At 40.2% G+C, this 24,726-nt stretch overlaps 1 protein-coding gene across 1 annotated transcript in view; it reads right to left on the reverse strand.

The window, feature by feature from the left end:
- Positions 1 to 24,726, reverse strand: part of LOC139733008 (sodium- and chloride-dependent glycine transporter 1-like) — an 80,532-nt gene that overhangs the window by 41,823 nt on the left and 13,983 nt on the right. The window contains exons 3-5 of the mRNA XM_071643851.1: positions 23,112 to 23,243; positions 13,333 to 13,561; positions 1,525 to 1,657 (exon numbers count right to left, since the gene is read on the reverse strand). Coding sequence (XP_071499952.1) covers positions 1,525 to 1,657; positions 13,333 to 13,561; positions 23,112 to 23,243 — 494 coding nt within the window. The remainder of the gene's footprint in view (positions 1 to 1,524; positions 1,658 to 13,332; positions 13,562 to 23,111; positions 23,244 to 24,726) is intronic.

The following is a 24,726-nucleotide window of genomic DNA, read 5'->3' on the forward strand; positions in this document are numbered from 1 at the left end:
CATATATATCCACACCGCGTATGGATACGAGAGCACTCAGACACAAATGAATGTTGTAATCTTGTAAAGATATACATCGTAATTGATACGGTATCATTCAAACACAACACATTTTTTATGCTTTCGTCATTAATTCAGTTTATTTTTGATTGCTTTGAGCGTATTATATACACTAGATATTGCCTTTTTCAATAGTGATTACATTAATGTTTATTATAGAAATATGTGCAATTATGCCATCAGCTTTGTAAGTGTCTTTCTAAGTTTTGAATTATTGATCTAGGGAGTATATACTCAGTAGATAGAAATGTAATGAGTAATTTGTAATTTGATGATTGAATTATGTTCATATTATTTTTCTATTGTTTATCATTAATAGTGATAATTATTTTAGTAATAAATTTTTGTGTATTTTAAGCTTTTCAATGTTTAAGTTAAAGTTAATATTTTCAGTTTTAGTTAAGTGTATTTTGTAGGAGATTCAATCTTCTTGTTGTTTTATATGAATCAATAATCATGATTGTATCTTTTATCTTTGTAAACATGTGCAATTCAGCCACTGGCTGCGATACACGACTGAATAAAACCTTTATTGAATTGAATTGAATTGAATTGAATTGAATTGAAATTGAAATTCTATGACAGCATCAGATCTGCCGCACAGTCCCGTTTCATGGGTCATGCACTTAAAATGTATTTCAGCAATCTGGGGCCCCGCTTCATAAAACTTGTCATCAATGACAACTGCCACATTTCTATGACAAATTCGCTCTCAGCCTATCAGATGCAAAGATTTCAGTAGCTTGTCACATCTATGACAACTTGTCACTGATGACAAGTTTTATGAAACGGGCCCCAGGTCTTTCATTTCTACTTTGTTTCTGATTTCATATCTTATCTAGTCTTTTGTTATGCTGCATTGAAATTGCTTTTTGACTTTCTATTTACAAATTTCTGAATTGCCAATATAGAACGATGAAGATTTATTAAAAAACATTCATGTTATGGTTGGAAAGGCCCAAGAGATATAGTAATTTCTGAATGCTTTTTTACCTGCCCGGCAACTTAAGGGAGCATATCAGGGGAAGCCTGATTTCTTTTTCTCTTGCATCAAGCTAGTTTTATTTGTCCGCTTGTTTGCAATTTTGCATTCGTATTGCACCCTGCAAATGTTGAGTAATAATAAAAACAATAGCAATGACAATGATAATAATAACAATAACTCATTTTCATTACTATTGTAATTATTATAATTATCATTATTATTATTGTTATCATTATTACTGTTATTATCATTATATTTATCATAATCATAATCATTATCACCATTATTACTATTTTTATCATTATTATCATCATCATTATCATTGTTGTTGTTATTATCATCACTATTATTATTATAATAAAAATATTAATAATACAGCACTGAACCACACAAATCAAGTGGATTATAAATGGGACTTGACAGGCTAAATTTGTGCCACTGGCCATCAACCAACAGGCTTTTGATATTGCTATCTTCACCTTCCCAGATGTCTTCACCCCCTTGATGATACAGAGGTAGACGATGATCCAGGTTGCTAGGAAACAGAGCAGTAGCTGCCAGCGGATTGTCCCCATGTCGTGCAGACCACTGGTCTGATCCAGCACAAAGTGTCTGAACAGAAAGACAGAAAGTTGAAATACATGCATTCGCCCTGTGTTGATTACACCATTGGAAACTTTGCTTCATTTCATTTCACTTTAAATATTCCCACATAAAACATACACAATAAAAGCGAAATCTTAAATGATATGAAAGTGTGGGGGACCAACTGACGCACATTAGGCTTGCTTGTAAAAGGCCCCATATGATATGAAACGTAACGGTCAGAGTTCAAATACACAGCATGTAATGTATTACAACAGAAAGGGACAAGAGAAACAAAAGTAAAGTGGTTTGAGGTTTAAAATGCAAAATGACTCTACAAACTTGCACTGTAATTTATCTACTTTTGTATATTTGACTATGTAAAATCATTTCAATATTTCAACATTTTTTCATAGTTATCTCAGGAAAAACTATTTTAGTCATTTTGAGAATACGACACCATGGGGTTTCAAGGAGATTGGTATGAGGTCTAGAAATACAAACTGATGCTACAAACTTGCAACAGTAATTTATTTGTGACCCTGCATCACAAAAAAAAAAAAAAAAAAAAAAAAAATGCCCAAACATGGATTTCTAGTTAAAAGCAGAATGAAAGCTTTAAAATGATGTGTAACTCAATTCAAATGGACTCTCCTAACCTATCTAAATATTGGAAAGAAAGCACACACTCTGGAAATGTGTACACTGAGAAAAGAGGCTCTGAAGTACAGGATCTATTCAAATGCTTAGTCTTTACCAAACTTTGCTAGCTGTGTGATGAATGGGACCCCCCCCCCCCCCCCAAAAAAAAGGATCTAATCCACTGGAGCAACAACAATGAAGGGATTATCAGGTCAAGCTGAAATTGAGCATGCACTATAAACTCATTCTGGCCATGGTTACTGCCAACTTTCAAAGCAGTACCATTATCCTTTCAAAAGTTATTAGGTGTTACGACCAAAATCACTCCGAGAATGATCGCACAAAAGAAACAATCAACTGATGTTCAGGCGGTTTATTAACAGTGATATTGTGGGTACAGACTCGTAATCGGTTTTCACATCAGTACAATAATGATCACTAGAAACAAATATAAGTCAGTAATGGAATCACTTACTCACTAAATCACGAAATCCCTACAGTTTCCTGGTAGTGTCCAAATACGATGCTTGATGCACAAATGAATGATCCGTGATGCACCGATGAATGATTCCTTCGACGTAAATCCAGAGGCACAGGTTACAATAGTCCGCGTTATAAATCCAGGGTAAAATCCACAATATATGTCCACGGCGAAACGTGCAGATTCCAAACGTGACGACCACGTCAAGTTGATGCGTTGAATGATGATTCACTTAATATTGTCCAGCTAGGAATCCAGCCCGTCACAGCTTTTCGTAGCAATGTCCATTGACATAAAAACATGGAGTCCAATGAAGGCACATTAATTCTCTGCAGGCAAAATGTCTCCCAGGCCAAGTATCTCCACAAACATAACAGGTCAGCAGGTAACACAGGACTGACTATAACAAGTCGCTTCAGAGCCAGAAGTGACGTAACTCTCAGAGCAGAGGTGTTGGGTACTCTGCCTACTGCAGAATTTCTCTGGCTTATATACTATCCATTCAACCCCTTCTAGCACATTCTATAACTCTCTCCAACCTACTAGCCAGTCCAAGTTCCAGGAAACCTGGATGACTCACTGCCTAACTATGTACAAAACATCAGTACCAAGAATAACTACCAATCACATTGGGCTACAGGGACAGTGCCTCACTCAGCCAAATATGTTAGCACTTCCCAGAACATTCTGGAATGGGTGAAATCAATCTAGATTGAGTGAGCTATAATGTATTTCCTGTTACATGCATGTACTGTATAACTACATTGTATAGCACCTAGAAAATTCTCCACTGATCTGGTCAGCCTGTATGTACTATATCTATACCACATAGAATGTTCTCCATTAATCTGGTCAACCTGTGTACATACACATTAAAACAACCATGCATACAGTACATCATACATGTACATAATTACTAGTGTGTACATTTGTGACACCATCCCCCATGGGAAAAAGAAAGCCTTGCCGTAGCAAGGGTTTCTTTTACCTTCACAATTTCTCATTATTATTTATAGTGAATGTGAGGTAAAATCCAAGTCAAGCTACAATAATCACATACTATCACATGTCTTTTGGATAGCTGTATTCATTCCATGTTCTCTTTTCATGGATACCATTTACAATGATATTGCTTGAATTCTCGGAGCTTATACAATCATGTCAAATTCTTTTGCATACATTAATGAATATGCTAAACACACACACTGTAAATGATATGCGGTGAAAACTTTTCACCTTTGAATTCTCTTCATGTTACACTCTTGACAGAGCGTCGGCAATTACATTGTTTTTGCCTGCCACATGTGTGATTTTGAGTGCATATGGCTGCGTCATCATGCTCCATCTGAACAACCTGTTGTTCTTCATTTTGAACCGGTCTAAAAAGACCAAGGGGTTGTGGTCAGTATAGACTGTGATCTCCCCTTTGCTATTTGTCAAGTACACTTCGTATTGCTGGAGGGCAAGGATGAGACTGAGAGCCTCCTTCTCAATTGTGGAGTACTTCTTCTGGTATGTGTTCAATTTTTTGGAGAAGTAGCTAACTGGTCGTTCAGTGCCTTCTTCATCTTCTTGGAGCAAAACCGCTCCCACTCCTACATCGCTAGCATCTATTGCCACCTTGAATGGCTTTGCGAAGTCAGGAGCTGCCAAAACAGGCTCATTAGCAAGGACTGCCTTTAGTTTCTCGAAGGCTCTTTGACACTCATCAGTCCAGGTGTACTTTGCCTTGCCCTTCAGCAGGTTTGTTAGGGGGGTGACTACAGTGCTGAAATTCGGTACAAATTTCCTGTAGAAACCAGCCATGCCCAGAAATCTGAGCAACTCCTTCTTGGATTGGGGGATGGGAAAGCCTAGTATAGCCTCTACCTTGGCTTCTCTTGGCAATACTTGTCCCTGACCGACTACATGCCCGAGATACACCACTTTGGCCTTTGCAAATTCACTCTTTGCCAGATTAATCACCAATCCGGCCTCCCTGAGTCGATCAAAAAGTTGCCGCAAGTGTGTAATGTGCTCCTCCCACATGTCACTGTACACTAGGATATCATCAATGTATACTACACAATTGTCAAGTCCGGCAATGATTTGGTTTGTCAGCCGTTGGAAGGTGGCTGGAGCATTTTTCATGCCGAATGGCATTACTTTGCATTGGAACAAGCCATCTGGTGTAGCAAAGGCAGAAATCTCTCTGGCTTTGTCGGTCAAGGGCACTTGCCAGTATCCCTTTAGAAGGTCTATTTTACTGACATATGCAGAATTTCCGACCCTGTCAATGCAATCTTCTAGTCTGGGAATGGGGAAAGAGTCTGTTTTCGTCACGGCATTCACCTTTCTGTAATCTATACAGAATCTTTGAGACCCATCCGGTTTGGGCACCATGACGATTGGAGAGCTCCAACTGCTTTTACTCGGTTCTATTATGTCATTGTCTAGCATGTATTGAACCTCTTCCCTTACTTTTTGCAGTTTGCTCGGGTTTAGTCTGTAAGGGTTTTGCTTGATAGGGTCAGCATCTCCTACATCAACATCATGTACAGCCAGAGGGGTGCAACCTGGTTTGTCTTTACACAGTTCTTTGTACTCATGTAACAGACTAGTCACATCTTTCCTCTGATTATCAGGTAGGTAGTTCAGTGCCTCATCTACTTTCCCTAACATCTCTGAGTTAGACAACCTGGCACTAGAGGGCTCACTTCCATTCTCATCTTGAGCTTCTCCCTCTTCATCTACTTCTTCTACTACCACCTGAGCTACGCCTACCGGCTGACTAGCCTTTCTCTCGTAGTACTCTTTCAGCATGTTTATGTGACACACCCTCTGATCTTTTCGTCTATCTGGCGTACTGATCACATAGTTCACATCATTGAGTTTCTTTTTGACACTGTACGGGCCACTGAACTTGGCTTTCAGTGGTTCACCTTGTATGGGCAGCAGTACAAGAACTTTGTCACCTGGGTTGAAAGTTCGGGCTTTGGCATTTTTGTCTGCCTTTCTCTTCATAGAGTCTTGTGACACTTTCAAGTGTTCCCTAGCTACCTCACAAGCCTTTGAAAGCCTTTCACGAAACTTTGACACATAGTCAAGTAGGTGGACCTCATCATCCTCAGTCATGAATTTCTCTTTGATGAGCTTCAGTGGGCCCCTAACTTCATGACCGTACACCAACTCAAATGGGCTGAAACCCGTTGACTCATTTGGGGAGTCCCTCGTTGCAAACAGCAGGAAAGGGATGCCCTTATCCCAATCCTCGGGATACTCCTCACAGAATGCCCTAATCATTGTCTTTAGGGTCTGGTGGTAGCGCTCCAACGCACCTTGGGATTGGGGATGATAAGCTGACGACTTCAGCTGCTTCACACCCAAACGATACATCACCTCTTGAAATATGCCTGACATGAAATTTGACCCTTGGTCAGACTGCACTTCCTTGGGCAACCCATACCTAGTGAAAAACTGCACTAGAGCATCTACCACAGTCTTAGCAGTGATATTTCTCAATGGGACAGCCTCTGGAAACCGTGTAGACATATCCATGATTGTCAAGAGGTACTTATGACCCGACCTAGTCCTAGGCAAAGGTCCAACACAGTCAACTAGAACCCGACTGAATGGTTCTTCAAACGCAGGTATCGGAATCAATGGCGCCGGCTTCACTGAATGTTGTGGTTTACCAGCCACCTGACATGTGTGACAAGTCTTGCAAAACTCAGCCACATCCACATTCAACCCTGGCCAATAAAAATGCCTCATGATCCGATCCTTTGTCTTTCTGACGCCTAAATGGCCGCCAACAGGTAACTCGTGAGCAATCCTCAAGATCTCACCGCGGTAACTAGGAGGGACAACAACTTGACGGACCACCGTCCAATCCTCATCAGCTGGCCTATGGGGAGGTCTCCACTTCCTCATCAAAATGCCATCTTTGACATAATAGCACTCAGGGACCTTTTCAGCCTCAGCCTCAGAACACGCCGTCTGAGACAAGCCTTTCAACTCAGAGTCTGCCTGCTGTGCTTCAACCAAGGAAGACTTGCTAAACAGCCCATCACTGTTAGCCTCGGAGCCTAATACAGCAACCCCATCATTCAAATCCTTGAAAAAGGTTTCTGCCAGCCAAACACCGGAATTCTCCTCCACATCAACAGAATCCGCATCATCTTGAACAGCTCTACGAGCCTGAGACCTAGTCACAACACAATCTGGGAAAATCCCAGGAAACTCCTCCTGCAACTGCTCAGTTTCAGCAACCACCACTGGCTTATCTGAAACAACTGGAGACGCAACCACCTTGTCCCCAGCCAAGTCATTCCCCAACAGGAAGTCAATGCCTGCCATAGGCAACTCAGGAACAACTCCAACAGTCACAGGACCAGAAACTAGGTCACACTTCAAATCCACTCTATACAGTGGCACTGACATATAACTGCCATCAACAGTCTGAATCAAGACTTTTGCATTCACTGCACTATCTGGTGGAAAAGTCATACCACCATCCACCATCAACGACTGAGAGGCCCCCGTATCCCTCAGGATAACCACTGGCTTACCTGCCTCACCAGAAGTACATGGGGTCACCTCACCATCAAACAAAAAGCTACGATAGCTCTCATCCACCTGCTTCAGCCTATCTTTGAATTTGGGAGATTGACTTTCAATGGCCTGTGTTTCACTGAACGGGACACTATTTTCGGGTAGGACACTTTTTGACATGACAAATCCCAAGTCCTTCTTTGTTTTGTTTTGCAACTTCCAACACTGTGACTTTACATGCCCTGTCTTGTTACAGTGAAAACATTTGATGACATTTGCACTTGTACTGGACCCTTTGTCAGATTGAGGCTTTGGTGCCGATGAAGTTTCAGAACTCGTGCCTTTTTCAGAACCAGCATTCTTTGGACTGCTCGACTGATTTTTGTCTCTCTTATTTCCAGAGAAATTCCTGAAAGGTGGTCTGTTGTCATTTCTGTGGGTCAGCTCATACTCATCAGCCATCAAGGCTGCTTTATGCAAACTTGTCACTTTGTGATCATCCAAATGTGACCTCACACTGAAAGCAACACTCTTTTTGAATTCTTCCAAGAGAACAACCTCACGTAGGTTATCAAAGTCCTGATCCACTTTCAGGGACCTGTACCACCTATCAAACATCATTTCTTTTTCACGAGCAAACTCAACATGTGTCTGGCCTGGTTTGCGGTACGAATTTCTGAACTTGTGTCTGTACGCCTCTGGCACCAACTCATAAGCATTCAACACTGCTTTCTTGACTGTAGCATAGTCACGTGATTGCTCTTCAGAGAGAGATGAGTACACATCGGCTGCTTTGCCGACAAACACACTTTGAAGGAGCAAGGGCCAAAATTCCTGTGGCCAGTTCAAACTGTTAGCCACCTTCTCAAATGACACAAAATATGCATCAACTCTGTTTTCTTCAAACTTTGGCACCAATCGAATGTTCTTTGCCAAATCAAATTCAGGGGGAGCCCTTTCACGATTTCCAACAGTCTGTGCATGAGTCAATTCCATCTCACGCAACTTCATTTGCTGCTCCATTTCGAATTTCCTCATTTCCATTTGTTCTTTCTCCCTCTCTCTTTCTAATCTCATCTTCTCTTTCTCCATTTCCATTTCTTTCTCCTTCATTTGCAATTTAGCAAGCTCAAGCCGTGTCTGATCTGAAATTTGAGCTTGATCAGGAGTATGAGTTTCTTCTTTGAGCTCCATGTGACCAGCTACTAAGTCGAGAATCTCTGCCTTTCTAGCACCTTGTGGAACATCAACATTTAAATGCTGTGCAACAGCAGTCAAATCACATTTGCGTAACCTTTGCAAATCTTTGAGGGACAAATCTGTCCTCTGAACAAATGCCTGAACATCCATTGTACTGATTGACATTGTCACATGTATTACACACAATATACAATTGAACAATCAACTCACTGGTATTTTTGTCTGTACCAATATTCTGGCTTCCGGAACGTTCCAAATTCTAAGTTTTGGCTTTAAATTCAATTCCCGGACAAGCCCCCAATTTTGTTACGACCAAAATCACTCCGAGAATGATCGCACAAAAGAAACAATCAACTGATGTTCAGGCGGTTTATTAACAGTGATATTGTGGGTACAGACTCGTAATCGGTTTTCACATCAGTACAATAATGATCACTAGAAACAAATATAAGTCAGTAATGGAATCACTTACTCACTAAATCACGAAATCCCTACAGTTTCCTGGTAGTGTCCAAATACGATGCTTGATGCACAAATGAATGATCCGTGATGCACCGATGAATGATTCCTTCGACGTAAATCCAGAGGCACAGGTTACAATAGTCCGCGTTATAAATCCAGGGTAAAATCCACAATATATGTCCACGGCGAAACGTGCAGATTCCAAACGTGACGACCACGTCAAGTTGATGCGTTGAATGATGATTCACTTAATATTGTCCAGCTAGGAATCCAGCCCGTCACAGCTTTTCGTAGCAATGTCCATTGACATAAAAACATGGAGTCCAATGAAGGCACATTAATTCTCTGCAGGCAAAATGTCTCCCAGGCCAAGTATCTCCACAAACATAACAGGTCAGCAGGTAACACAGGACTGACTATAACAAGTCGCTTCAGAGCCAGAAGTGACGTAACTCTCAGAGCAGAGGTGTTGGGTACTCTGCCTACTGCAGAATTTCTCTGGCTTATATACTATCCATTCAACCCCTTCTAGCACATTCTATAACTCTCTCCAACCTACTAGCCAGTCCAAGTTCCAGGAAACCTGGATGACTCACTGCCTAACTATGTACAAAACATCAGTACCAAGAATAACTACCAATCACATTGGGCTACAGGGACAGTGCCTCACTCAGCCAAATATGTTAGCACTTCCCAGAACATTCTGGAATGGGTGAAATCAATCTAGATTGAGTGAGCTATAATGTATTTCCTGTTACATGCATGTACTGTATAACTACATTGTATAGCACCTAGAAAATTCTCCACTGATCTGGTCAGCCTGTATGTACTATATCTATACCACATAGAATGTTCTCCATTAATCTGGTCAACCTGTGTACATACACATTAAAACAACCATGCATACAGTACATCATACATGTACATAATTACTAGTGTGTACATTTGTGACATAGGGTTGAAAGTGAAGACCGTGCAAAAGGATTTTCAAGGAATGAAATGGGGCCTCGCAAGACATACCTTGTGTGGACACAATAAGCGACAACTTTGCAAGTTAGTGTAACGTCTCTGTGAACCCTATTCCCCCTTTAATAGCTTCTGGGTCAACCTCCAGTGCATGTTGTACACTCAGGTATCATTGCAAAACATTGGGTTTATCACTGGTGCTGTGTGTATTGACTGCGTATATTGTTCTTCCAGTACAGAGGATTAATCATCAAGTGGGACTCTATGCTTTAAAATGTGATCTCATATTCTAAAGGTGTCTATTGGAGGCAGGTTGTAATTTAAACTACAAACTAAGCATCAAAATAAAAAATTTCGAGTTCAACATCGAGTGAACCTAACCATTGTAATGTCTGTTTGATGAAAGGAGACCCACAGCTAAGTGATAAGGGTGTGGGCAAGCACTCAAGCATATGTAAACAAAGTGGCAAGTCTCTTACTCAGCACACCACCATTGGAGACACACATGTATACAAAATTAGGCTCACAAAAAAAGTTAACAATTCTATGAAAAGAAAAATATAGCAGCCCAATACAGATGAATGAAATGTCATGGAACCAGAGTTGCCAAAAACTGACCCTAAAAGGAACCGTGTTACTAAAAGTTGCATCAATAAAGTTCCACACCTTGTCAAAGTTGACTTTGTGTAAGAAAAAGAAAAAGAAGAAAAAAAAAAGATTATGTAAAATTAAAAGTTTTATAAAACTTGGGCCAAAAATAGGAATGATATGGACTTTAATGTGTAAGTGATAACAGTAGAAAAAGACAGGCAAAGAAGTTAGGTGATGATGTCAAAGTCTTAAATGCAATCTACACGATACATTTTAACATGGAGCCAGCAAGAAAAACTTGTATCCTCTTCAATCAAACTTTGGGTGTGTTGAAACAACTTGGCAATGGCAATTATTTCTCAAGGGCAGATGTTATGGCTACTGAATTATTGAACAAAAACATGATGTGATCGGTGTACATTCTGATTCTTTGTTCACAGACCAGTTGAAAGGGTGCTAGCTGATGACAATGTTTTAAAATAGGGGTGATAGTTCACTTGATTGTAGGAACTGTGACTAAAGGGCTTTTTACACTTGCAAATTTTTGCTTAGTCCCGTACCAACGGTGGGGCTAAGGGGGGGGGGTGGGCCTTTGCCCCACCGTTGGTACCGGACTTTCCTTAGCCCACTTTCTGTTTACACTTGTTTTTGCGAAAGTGGGCTAGCCCCACCGATAATCCCGTACTATCTGGCCCTGCAAAATAGCAGGGTTAGCACCGCAATTGCGGTGCTAACCCCGCAATTGCGGTGCCAAGCAAGCGAGTGTAAACAGAACGAAAAAATAATCCTGGGCTAAGCGACGGAGACGAAGTCCGACCCCCCACTGACCAATCAGAAACGAGGTAATCAAGTGCTGCCGGTGCGTGCGTGTACTTGTACAGAGCACAGCGTAATCATAAATATTCATGTGGTTTGGAAAGTACAGGGCTAAGAAATATGAGTGTAAAAAGGTCATTTTTCTCCTTAGCCCAGGACAAGAGCTTAGTACGGGATTTATTGGCGAGTGTAAAAAGCTGAAAAAATTGGTACCGGACTAACGATAGTCGTGGGTCAGAGAAAGCACAGGGTTAAGAAACACAAGTGTAAAAAGGGCTTAAGGAGGAACTTGAATGCATGAAAAGAAAGGTAAAAAGGACAAGGACAAGGAAAGTGGCAAAAAACTGGCCAGACAGATATGGGCAAATTGAAGATACAGCTGTGAGGTTCTGTACATGAAGGTTATGATGGTATCAAAACGACATACATGATGGAGGGAGTGTAAAATTAAGTAGAATTCCACGGATGAAAAAGAGTATAAATGGGTCATGACTCACACTGAGACATTCCCATCAATAGCCAGAAATGACATGAGAAAGTAACAGTCTGAATGGTTTGAATGCTTTTACAATACACAGCCATTGGTAACAATCACTTAAATGCAAATTAGATGAGGGTGATGATGTCAATGACCCTCCTGACTCCTAAAGGCTGCATTGTAAATGAAATATCAAAAATAACATTTAATAAACTATGAGCACTTCAAATCTTTGAAATGCAGAGGGTTGTAGCTGCCAACTTATCAATTGTTTTTCCCGACTTTATTTAATGGAAATCAGTTTTGACATGGCTGAGATTACAAAACGTATATATTCAAAACAAAGAGGTCCCAATGAAAGGTGGGAACCACCTTTTATTGGGACCACTTTGTTTGACTTTGTTTTTGGATATCAGAGCCATTTCAAAACTGGTTTCCATCAAATGAACTTTGAATTCCTCATAAGTGTTTTCTGAGTATTTCATAAATGGTGATATCTTAACCCCTATTTCAAACAGAACTATACCATCCCCTTTAACAAGGAATACAAACAACACAAACAAAATAGAAACAACACCAAATCACATAAACATGATTTCTTGAAATCAATGGGTGAAGCTGTTCTTGTTCCTCAGGTCATGACAGACTTTGCACCTTAATCACAGCCCAGCAAAGAATGAGGCTGGGGTAAAACTGGGCTGATGTTCGCATTCCCCTGGTGTCAAAGTTCACTACCTGCAGTTCATGAACTCTTGAGATTTATATTCTGTGGTAGGGGTTCAATCTAGATATCACATCTTTCAAAGTACCCTGGATATGTCCATAAAATCTATGGCACAGGATGCACAAATACACATAAAACATCTTGTACAAACACTTTGATTCCACCCCCAAAAGACCCCAGTTTTAGAGTTCCATGAGAACAGAAAATATTTGAGCAAGATTCAGAAGACTCAAGCTAGAATACAGCCCGACATTCTGACACAACATAGCACTCTCATGCATCTTGCTTCAAAACACAGGTCTTGATGAGAGTCTCATTTTCAATGTAGAATCTCTGCTGCATCTTTAATTCTGCTCAATGCGAACTTGCAAGACAAAGAGCTTTATAAGATGCTGATTAATCCATGAAATCACAGAAATTAGAAACTTGTGGATACAATTGTACTTCCACAGCCTGAATAATAAAACCTGCCCCAGCCACTGAAAAGAAAAAAAAATCCCCTGAGAAAAAAGCTGTGTTAATGTGTCAATCACAGCATTATTCCCCACAATGTGTTCACTTTAGAGTACAAATTGACAGTTTGTGAAGGAGTATGGAAACTGTGTTTGATCTTGAAGTGTCGGCGACTTCAACAGGGTCTTGTAGTTATAGGGTACAGATGGAAAAGGTCCACAAATAAGTCAACAGGAAAGGGAAATTTTACAAGAGTCAATGTGACAAGGAACAAAGTTGATATGAAACTCATAAATGAACAAAATTTGAAGTTTGTTATGAAAGTCATAATGAACAAATTTGGGAGATAAACCTACTTCCAGTATTCCTCTGTTGCCCACACCCTCTCTGTGGTGTTGTCCCCAAACGAGATGTTGCTGCTGCGTGAACCCTCAAAGCAGTTCGGGGTGTTCCATGTGTGGTTGCAACCCCGCCAGGGCAGCTCACCCTGCATGCTGGCAAACATGTAGAAGATGGAGTAGGCGATGATGATGTTGTAGTAGAAGCAGAAGTAGGCAGAGACCAGTGCCATGGCATAGCCAATACCTGATACAAAGAAAAAAAATAAAGTTTGGTTTGTTTGGTTTTAATTCAGTGGAAACTGGGTAGTTATGTGTAGATGTTTTCTGTTGTAGCTAACTACAAGCAAAGGGCCCATCTCGCTCAAAGAGATTTTGCAGCAAATGTCAAGACTTATGCAACTCTTACAGACAGAGACATGACTTGCACTTTCAAAAGGAAGGCGACTCCAAAATGTCATATTTTCCCTATTTCTTGTCCAGTTTTTGTCATTTCTGTATCATTTTATATGGAATATTTTCTCTTTCTTTTGAAGTTTATTTATTTTCTGGGGTAGATTTCCTCTTTAAATAGTTTTCAGACCTTTGTCTGACAACCCCCCCCCCAAAAAAAAAAGAATAACTTCTGAATTCTTTAATCTCTTTGATCACATGGTTTGCTAGGTTGTTTTCCAGCTGCTTCAAATTGATCAAAGATTTGTAAATCATGAAAGCACGAGTCCCTTTATAGCAGATTAACTCCAATATTAAACCAAGAAGATGTACCTGTCATAAAAAGGTAATGAAAACGTTACTGTTTCTGCAATTGGACAAAGAACAACAGTACTTCACAACATTTTCCCCATAAATCGCTTCCTTGAGGAAACCATATCCAGAGAGCATTGCCTTCACCTGGGCAAACTTCCCTTCACAGTTTTACCACCAAAAGTCATCAAAGACAGATTTGGACCCCTGACAAGCTGCTAACAACCTCTGATGCTATCATTTCATTCCCTTTTTACTCTGAGAGAAATGATGGTCCATTATTGCATGTCACAAGGAATATTTCCTTCCTGTTTCTTAATGACTTTCAGCACAAACATATAAAGTGTGGCTCTATTAGTTTATGTATCCGTTTCTTTTTAAATGTAATATTTTCCTGATGGCAGTAGCCAAGAATTTTTTCCATTTTTTTTTTTTTTTTTTTTTTTTTGGGGGGGGGGGGGGGGGGGGTCACCCAAAGTTTGGCATCTTTATGTTTGTAACACTGCCACCTGGTATATAGACACAGGTGCCTCATTTGAACTGTTAACTCTTTCCTGAACAATAAATAATGACCTGATGTCCAGAACCAAGCATGGTGTACACATGAAGAATAAATTGATTTCTTTGCTGTCTAATTTTTTTTTTTAGGGATATAGAGTACACTACTTAAACTAAGATGGCTGTTTGCTTTTACGGATGTTCTGTTCTCATATTTCACACTTAAAGTTGACTCAAAACACAGTGTACTGTAAAAGTGGAATTTTTCACGGTGTTGAAATTTTCGTGCATTTCGCGCAACCAGAAACTAGTGCAAAAATAAAAGCACGCGAATATTTTTGCTTGCCACATGTTCCTGTGCGTGATGTCTTGATTCCGCAGAATTAAAAACACGAGAAACTCTTCTTACCCGGCCAAGCGCAAGAAATTAGTCGCGAGAAAATATCCACTTTTACAGTAACTAAACATTATACAGCATATTTCAAGAGATACATTGTGGAGTTTGAACCTCTGGTAGACCTCTTCATCTCACAGCTCATCCCCAATCCATTTCTTGGTTGTGTGAAATACCAAAATGGTTCATTGCACATAACTTGGGATAACGCCAGCTTACTGCAGTTAGGTTTTTTGTTTTTTCCTGAAAAATTCATTATTCACACTTGAATATCAAGCTTCACTTTCAAAGAGCAACATTATGTGTGCTTGTGCTATGTGTTTGGTTGAGGGAGTGGAGACAGTGTTATGTCTTCCCTACATGCGATATACTTTTTTTTTCTTTGAGGTTGACTAAAATTGCAAGGCTCTGTTATTACTGATCATTCTTAGTTGTTCAAGCTGGTGAAAAAGATGTAACCTGCCCTCTGGTATTAGGACAGAGGAAGATGAGAGAGTTGGTTGCTACCCACCCCCCCCCCCCAATCCAAACTAGAATTGCACTGATTACTGTGTACTGACATTCATTTACTGTGCGGTCTATCAGGTAAACTTTTATACCATCTGTAGCAGAAGATTAATTGAGTCATATGAGGACAATTAATTTTACATCAACCACTTACCCCTAAAGAAAAAGAAACAAAAACAACTAGAATTATCACTGAAGGTGATTAATACCCCCGCCCCTAGTGTTGCTTTATAGTATGTGATGTCATGAGGGCAATGACGTTAATACCAAGTTTGTGCATTTGTCGAATTGGAAACAGAATAATTCTAGTTTACTGTAACAATAATTACAGAGTTGACACTGAATATAAAACTTACAGCAAATGGAAACATGCTTTCCCGCAGCATCACTACACTTAAAGACAATCATACACACCAAATTTGACCTTCATAGCTTGAATGGTTTATTTTGATACAAAAATGAGTGGTTACCATGGTAACACATTTTCCTTAAACTAACACATTGGTGTCTTGCAAAACTACACTTCTAGATCATGATACATACTAAATTTGACTTTAATTGCTTGAATGATGGAAAAGTTATTCGATCTGCAAGGTTTTGGTAAAATTGTGGTTACCATGGCAACGGTTTGTGTGACAAACACAAAAATTATGTGTTCCACATCTATGCCTCCAGGCCATAATGCCTACCAAATTTGACTTCAATTGCTTCAAAACTGTGGAAGTTGTTCACTCCACATGATTTCGAAGAAAACATGCAGTTACCATGGCAACGCTTTGTCAAGTACAAACACAAAGTGTCTCGCATAACTACACCTATAGATCATAGATACCAATTTTGAAATTGATTGCTTAAATACTATGGAAGTTATTCAATCCACAAGGTTTTGGTAAAATTATGGTTACCATGGCAACGCACTATCCGACAAACACAAAAAACATGTCTTGCACATCTATACCTCAATATCATCATTTACCCGAAGTTTCATTCAAATTGCTTCAAAACTGTAGGAGGAGTTCGCGACGCAAGATTTTCCAACAGACCGACCAACCGACCGCCCACCCACCCGCCCGACCAACATCACGGTGATTCCTACAATATACCCCCTTCACACTATGTGTGGCAGGGGGTATAAAAACAAAATTGTAAACCTGAATTACTTGCCATGAGGTCAAGGTTCTGGGAAAAGGTCACATAGCAAACTTCACACTCGCGGAAATACACACTGCTCAGTGTATTTGTCACAAATGTACACACTAGTAGTTATGTACATATGTATGATGTACTGTACGCATGGCTGTTTTAATGTGTATGTACACAGGTTGACCAGATTAATGGAGAACATTCTATGTGGTATAGATATAGTACATACAGGCTGACCAGATCAGTGGAGAATTTTCTAGGTGCTATACAATGTAGCTATACAGTACATGCATGTAACAGGAAATACATTATAGCTCACTCAATCTAGAATGATTTCACCCATTCCAGAAAGTTCTGGGAAGTGCTTACATGTTTGGCTGAGTGAGGCACTGTCCCTGTAGCCCAATGTGATTGGTAGTTATTCTTGGTAATGATGTTTTGTACATAGTTAGGCAGTGAGTCATCCAGGTTTCCTGGAACTTGGACTGGCTAGTAGGTTGGAGAGAGTTATAGAATGTGCTAGAAGGGGGTGAATGGATAGTATATAAGCCAGAGAAATTCTGCAGTAGGCAGAGTACCCAACACCTCTGCTCTGAGAGTTACGTCACTTCTGGCTCTGAAGCGACTTGTTATAGTCAGTCCTGTGTTACCTGCTGACCTATTATGTTTGTGGAGATAAGGCCTGGGAGACATTTTGCCTGCAGATAATTAATTTGCCTACATTGAAGATAGACTCCATATTTTTATGTCAATGGACATTGCTACGGAAAAGCTGTGACGGGCTGGATTCCTAGCTGGACAATATTAAGTGAATCATCATTCAACGCATCAACTGGACGTGGTCGTCACAACATTTGGACTCTGCATGTTTCGCCGTGGACGTATATCGTGGATTTTACCCCGGATCTATACCGTGGACTATCGTAACCTGTACCTCTGGAGTTACGTCAGAGGAATCATTCATCGGTGCATCGCGGATCATTCGTTTGTGCATCGAGCATCGTATTTGGACATTTCCAGGGATATTGCGTGTAATGCGTACGTAAGTGATTCCATTACTGACTATATTTGTTTCTATTGATCATTATTGTACTGATGTGAAACCGATCACCAGTCTGTACCCACAATATCACTGTTAATAAACCGCCTGAACATCAGTTGATTGTTTCTTTTGTGCGATCATTCTCAGAGTGATTTTGGTCGTAACATATTTCAAACCTATGCTTGAAAGTTAATGACCAACTTCATGGCTAATTAACTGAGATGATGGCTTTTCAATATCGCACTCGAAAAAGATTTACGAATAGATACACTGTAATACAAATCTCATCTAATTTGTATTTAAAGGAAAACTACAATGACAATCTCCATTCTGAATAATCATGTAAACCAAATCACTTCATTCACTAAACGTCTTTCCAAAGGGCATGATTCAACTGCAGTGGAACTTTTAGGCAATTTCTGTTTTTGCTTGTTTGCTTGTTTTGTGGTGTACAGTGTGGTGAGTGTAGTCATCATGCGTACGGTATACATGTACATCAGTGACTCTAAAAGAAATTTTGCAGGAGGGTGTAAAGATAGAAGACAATGTGAGAGAAGCAGTTATGGAAGACTCTTTAGAAGCTGAGAGGAATAATAGGGACGACCGCAAAAGGGGAAGATGAAAAGAATCAGAGTCGGTAAAGAATGCAAGCATCAGGAGATATTATGTAACACAAACAAAAGGGCTGGTAAAAGTAATATGATCTCGTTGACAACTCACTCTCAAGATGGGGGGGGGGGGGGGGGGGGGCTGGGACTGTCGGGATAATGAGGAGTTTCCTCAAGACCAAGGTATTTGACCTCATGCATCTGCCAGGCGCATCAATAAGCCAGTTTGTAATTAGCTCATGTGCACGTTGGTACAAATGACCTTTCTATTTTCTTTGGTTAGGCACTTCACTCTTATTTACGTCGATGTAGGGCAATTTGTCAATCAGTTGCAACTTCACTCTTATTCAAAGCAACATAATGCGTATGTTGTACCGGTAAGTTTGCCCGGCGGAGGCCTAACAATATATGGAATTCGTGTTAAACAAAAATTGATCTTGCATAGCGAGACCAGGTGACCAGAATGGTCTGTCAAACAACCCTCGGGGGAAGCATCCATTTCTTTGTTTTGTATTGAATGCATTAAAACATGTTTATATTCATATTGCAAAATACCAGGTTTGCAGTCAGGTGGATGCAATGGCAAGTATCATGTACAAGGATTGCATGAATAATCATTATATGACAGATCGATGCTTATCTCCGTGAATTTTAAAACCATACATGCGTTTGGTACCAATGAACTTTTTCTTCTCATGCGCAAAGTAGAACTACAAACTGGCTTATTATTCCAGGGCAAATACTTTGAATGCGTAAGGGGGGGGGGGGGCACTGAGTGTATACCCAGATGCCGTGTACATAAATGTATTTACATGTATGATAATAATACATGTGTAAACCAAAGCACTGCACTATACAGACCTATTTCATTTTGTGCTACTTTTTAAGAATGGTTTGTGGGCAGGAGGTAGGGGGTGGGGGCTTCTAGCATAATTTAATGATAATTGATAATTACAGTATGCACTGACATAGTAATGCACCTGACTCCTTTCATATTCCCCTGAACCATCTTTTTCTCCTATTTTGGAAGCTCCCCCATTACAACTGAGCCAAGTTATAGTTTTAAAAACTGAATAGGTCTATCAAATTGTTACATTTCAACGCTCTCTCTGACTCTTGTGTGAGCACTTGATATTGGCAATAGCTTTCCATTAGTGCTGCTCCCCCCCCCCCCCTGAAAATTCATTTCAAAACCACTGCATACCAAAGGCAAACAATGACAAACTTTAAGTTTAAATAGTGCTCCCCTGGTATGCCAGACATCAACTATAAAAATATTTGGACACAATCCTATTGATTTTGAGATACATACATGTAAGTACACACAACCAGTGAATGCCAGTGCTGGATGTAGAACCATCTCTAAAATATCACGAGGTTGGCTTCTTTCTTCTGTACTGCCAGCATACCAACTCAGCAGTCCAGTTTGACAACTTATTCATTAGGCGTTTTCACATCAGCCCGATGTTTCGAAATAGCGTGCTATTTTCTGACTTGGGAAATTGGAAAATATCTCGAGCTTGGATTTTTATCGGGCTGATGTGAAAACGCCTAAAGTTATGGCCATTTGCCTCCCCCTTCTAGCTCATATCTAAAAACCCGAAATGCTTGAAATTTTAATGAGCATGCATTATTCACTGATCACAAATAGCCTGTGTGACAAAAGTACACATCAGTCAACCTGTCTTGTAATATTGCCATGATGACTATACAGAAGTACTAACCTTCACCACACCACAAGTTGTCAATGATTTTCATAACAAAATAAGGTAATAAATAGTAAATAATGAATTCAAAATCTATAATGGCCTGTGTCCAGTTGTCAATATTATCAACAGGAATCCTTCTGCCTTTAGGTAAACCCATCCTGAACTGCTGGAGGCTTTAACAGCAAGTTACCTGGGCCCCGTTTTATAAAAAGATAAAATCGATTTTAAACTTCCTTACCACACAGGATGCCACAGACTTCCACTTGAAATCAACTATACTATATAATCAATTTTAACTTTTCATAAAACAGGACCCAGAGCTGTCAATACAGTTGGCAGCTCTGGGTTCTTGTATTGTCAAGAGTATAAGGCTGCGTTTGTAAACACGGGTATATAAAAATTTTCAGAGGCAGAATCATCTTTAATGCGTTTGACGCATTTTCAGGGGTTAGATAAATGCAGCCGTGTTTTCAAATGCGCTTAGAAACGGTATTTTGAAATACCTTTCAAAGGGCATTTTGAGACGTGTTTGAGACGACAATCGCCGTTCTGTGAGTCGATAAACACAGCCATTTTGAAACGTGTTTACATCTCAAGGTTAAATCCTTGCTGTTTCCGGTTGTGCTCTCTACCAATTATTTGTGTGTGACTGATGAAGCATGTTTGCTGGTATGCAGTTGACTTTTACTTCCCGGGCCGAACTGCGCAAAGTAGCTGTGCAGTGACAGCACTCACATCGCAATTTTATGATGGTTAGATAAACATGGCATCCCCAGAATGCTGTTTCAAACCACGTAAACTCGCAAAAACCATTCCAAATGCGTTTCGAAACACAATTCTCTCTCTCAAGTTCGATAAACGCAGCCTGACTACAGATGCTTACGCCTGAAAAAGTAAAATCTGTCATGGCCAGTGTTTCCTCCAACTCTAAAGGTTTCACTAATCACTGGAGAACCTTACACCTGTTACTAGCAAATAAACCTTGTGTAAATTCTGTATACAAGGCATTAATATTTGACAAATTTAGAAATGCTTTACTTGCCAATGTAGGGACTCATGAAGGTGAAAATCAATTCTGAGTTTTTTGTTACACACACATACGTATACACTATACTAAAAATAAAATAAAAAATAGATGCATTTGTTCAAATCGGTTGAGTTTACAATTCTTGATGCTTTAGACTTACAAAGGAATTAAAGAAAATCTGACCAGACAAAGTCTTCACAGTCTGCGCATGATCTCTTTACTGCAGTTGTGTACCTTGCCCATGTATGCTACAATGTATGTGAAGTGTAGATTGTATTTTTAGAATTAGCAGAATGCATGAAAGGTCAAAGGATATGGACAAGCAGTGATGTCATCAAGAGACACACAAGTTACGTTCAGACGACAAGCTCTAGCCTTGAGGTTATGCTCTTGCCCCCTAACTTCGACGCGTGTCCACACGACGAATCTTAACCTCGAGGTTAAATTCCTGCCCCTTTGAGTACGTTGATTTTTGTGTCCACACAGTGCTTAACTATGAGTGGGGACCCCCCCCCCCCCCCCCCGCTCTTGGTTAGAGCTTGTTGTCTGAACGTAACTATTAACACTTCGTCATTTTGTGGTCATTAAAGTCAATGGGGTAAGTCCATGTAATATATTGGATGTAGGCCATGTGAATTAGGGCCTAAAAATAGAAATGCAATAGGACTCTCCTCAACGCTAACTTTAAAGGGTATGTACAGTTCTGGTTCTACATAAATTGGTTAAGATCACATATAAATCTTAGTCAGGGATCAAAGTGGATGAACTATTGTTAAGAAAAGCATGGGTTTTAGATACATGCAGTTCTGGCAATCAATTTCTTCTACTTCAAATGCCAAGATTCCTACTTCTAAAACTTTATGTACTCCAGGTCTGGGCCCCTGCACATAATTTACATAACTGAGATGCCTGAGTCTTGATTAACTAACCCTCCTATTTACTTAATGATATGCCCTATAGACATCGAGGTATTTATATGGACACAGATGGACAGACCTCTCAACATGTCAGACTATGGAATTCAATACTTTACAAGACAAAATATGTAAATATGAACATTTCACTAGAGTAGACATCCCTGGTTTGTAGCAAAAGAATGCATTCATGAATAATGCATTAGAGTAAGCTTTTTTTTTGTTTCAATTTTTCACAATGTAGTGTTGAGAAGGTGTGTTACAGTCCAAACAGACACGTGTAAAGAGGACTTTCAGATTATTACAGGAAATGTTTTCCTAAGCAAGTAAAGTGACAAAGTTATCCCATTCATCTGCTCCTACAGATGCACAAAATCCAGTATACAGGCACAGATAATTTGACAGGCAAGTCAAGGGGGCAATATTCCTGGTTGTTGCAGTGCTTAATGGACCAGAGACTAGGTAGAGACTAGGTGGTAATCTGGTGGCAACCTGGTGGGGACTATTAAAGCCTCCACTCGTTTTTGCAGGATTTCTGCAACATCTTCAGAGACCATGACGGTTTCAAGGGAGTCATAAAGATGAAACACATTCTATCTTTATCAGAAACTTTTTCCAGTCACCGCTGGTCACGGACAACTATGCGACATCTCAGTGAGGTTGCAGTCATGTCACAGAAACTAATTTTGCATGTCCAAGACATCTCCGCAACTTTGCAGAGACCTAAGTTGCAGAGACCTATGTGAAAATGTTGAGACGTCACAGAGATGTTTCTACTCAACTGGGAAAATGCCTCTGAGCTGTCCCCATGACTGCTGATGATATCATGGTGACATTCCTGTGAAATCCGGGCAAATATGTTGTCACCTCATTTGGAGATGTCTCAGTGTATGCCATTTGTTGCCATTTGTTGCCATTTGTTGGCCATTTGAGTTGGATGAGTCACTACGACTGATCAGTAGCAACTAGCAACAGTTGCAGCAGTGTCTCCACCAGAAAGATATGCCCTCCAGAAAAAAAACCAAAAACTTTCCTATAAAAAGACTGTCCACATGTTGTGATGGTAACTCTGGTTTGAAAGGCTTTGTTAGAGCGGGGCTTTAAGTAACCAGGTCCATCAGTCCACCTTGTACATTTAGGAGAGGATGCTGGTCTTTGAGCCAAGACCAAGTGGGGGGGGGGGGGGGGGGGGGGCTGATTGCTATGCTCACCTTTGAAAAGAGGACTGATGCGCCACACCGAGATGCACCCCAGGCTGCTGAACTGGCCGAGACCCATCTCCATGAACATGATGGGGAAGCAGACGATGAGGAGCATGATGATGTACGGAAGGAGGAAAGCTCCTGCAAGATAGAGGAGGGCAAGGAATACAGTATAATGCATTATCATCTATCATATATAGGATGTTTTAGCGGTGCATTAAAAACGTGTATTGTAGTCTGCTCAATTTTTACCGTTCAACATCAGAGCATATTGAACGAAATGCATAGGCCAAAGTATTGATTCCCAATAGGCTACCGTTGTTACTTGCCGTTCAAGATCACACCATATTCAATTTTCTGTCTCGTTTATTGCGCGAGCACTTGCTGAATGCGCAAACGCTTGCTACTAGTGCGTGTCATTTTGTTACAATTCACAAGCGCGCAAACTGCTAGTTGTTTGTTTCATAAGCAGTTTTAGGGGCTTCCCTTTTCAGCGTTGGGATGTGACTGCAGAGTCAACTTCAAAGACAAGTAGAAGCCGGGTAATTTTGTGCAGCGTATGCTTGCTCTACTTGATTGTATAGATGATAATAATTATATTGGATGGCCTTGATTCCTGGAGTACCAGGGAATATTGCACTCATCTTCGATTCATGCAATATTGGCCCTATCTCATGCAATATTTATATTATATTGGATGGCTATGAATGGGATACCAGGGAATATTGCACGAGTTAGGGCCAATATTGCACGAATCGAAGATGAGTGCAATATTGACCCTAACGAGTGCAATTTTCCCTGGTATTCCATGAATCAAGGCCATCCAATATAATTATTATCATCTATACAATCAAGTAGAGCAAGCATAAACTGCACAAAATTACCCGGCTTCTACTCGTCTTTGAAGTTGACTCGGCAGTCACATCCCAGTGCTGAAAAGGGGAAGCCCCTAAAACTGCGTATCAAACAAACAACTGGCAAGATATTTGCGCGCTTGTGAATTGTAACAAAATGACGCGCACTAGTAGCAAGCGTTTGCGCATTCAGCAAGCGCTCGCGCAATAAACGAGACAGAATTGAATATGGTGTGATCTTGAACGGCAAGTAACAACGGTAGCCTATGGGGAATTAATACGTTGGTCTATGCGATTCGTTCAATATGCTCTGATATTGAACGGTAAAAATTGAGCGGACTACAATACGCGTTTTTAATGCGCGGCTAAAACGTCCTATATAGATGATAATCCCTGGTATCCCATTCATAGCCATCCAATACAATATAAATCATGTATGCCTGTGAACTCTGATGTGATACCCCAGTCTTTGCATCACTTCCTGTTACTGAAATTTTCATTTGATTTGTATTCACTTCAGAGGTTTACAGCAGGCTGCTGACAGAATAGGTCTACATCTATGTAAGATCGAACACTAATGTACGTGTATGTATTAGCCTACTTTACTGTAGTCCCACCCATAGAGTCTATGAGTTTATAGACCACACTAGTCTGCAGGGCGCAGATCTTTGGTTTACTATTGAATATTTCTTTATCTTTGAAAGCATTATACCCTTGAGTCACACCATCGGAAAGCTTACATTATGAAGATTAAAAAATTGACAGTTTTT

Source organism: Diadema antillarum, unplaced genomic scaffold (genome assembly GCF_040938485.1).
Source record: "Diadema antillarum isolate AM-2024a unplaced genomic scaffold, OU_Dant_1.0 seq00000459_RagTag, whole genome shotgun sequence".
Classification (NCBI taxonomy): domain Eukaryota; kingdom Metazoa; phylum Echinodermata; class Echinoidea; order Diadematoida; family Diadematidae; genus Diadema; species Diadema antillarum.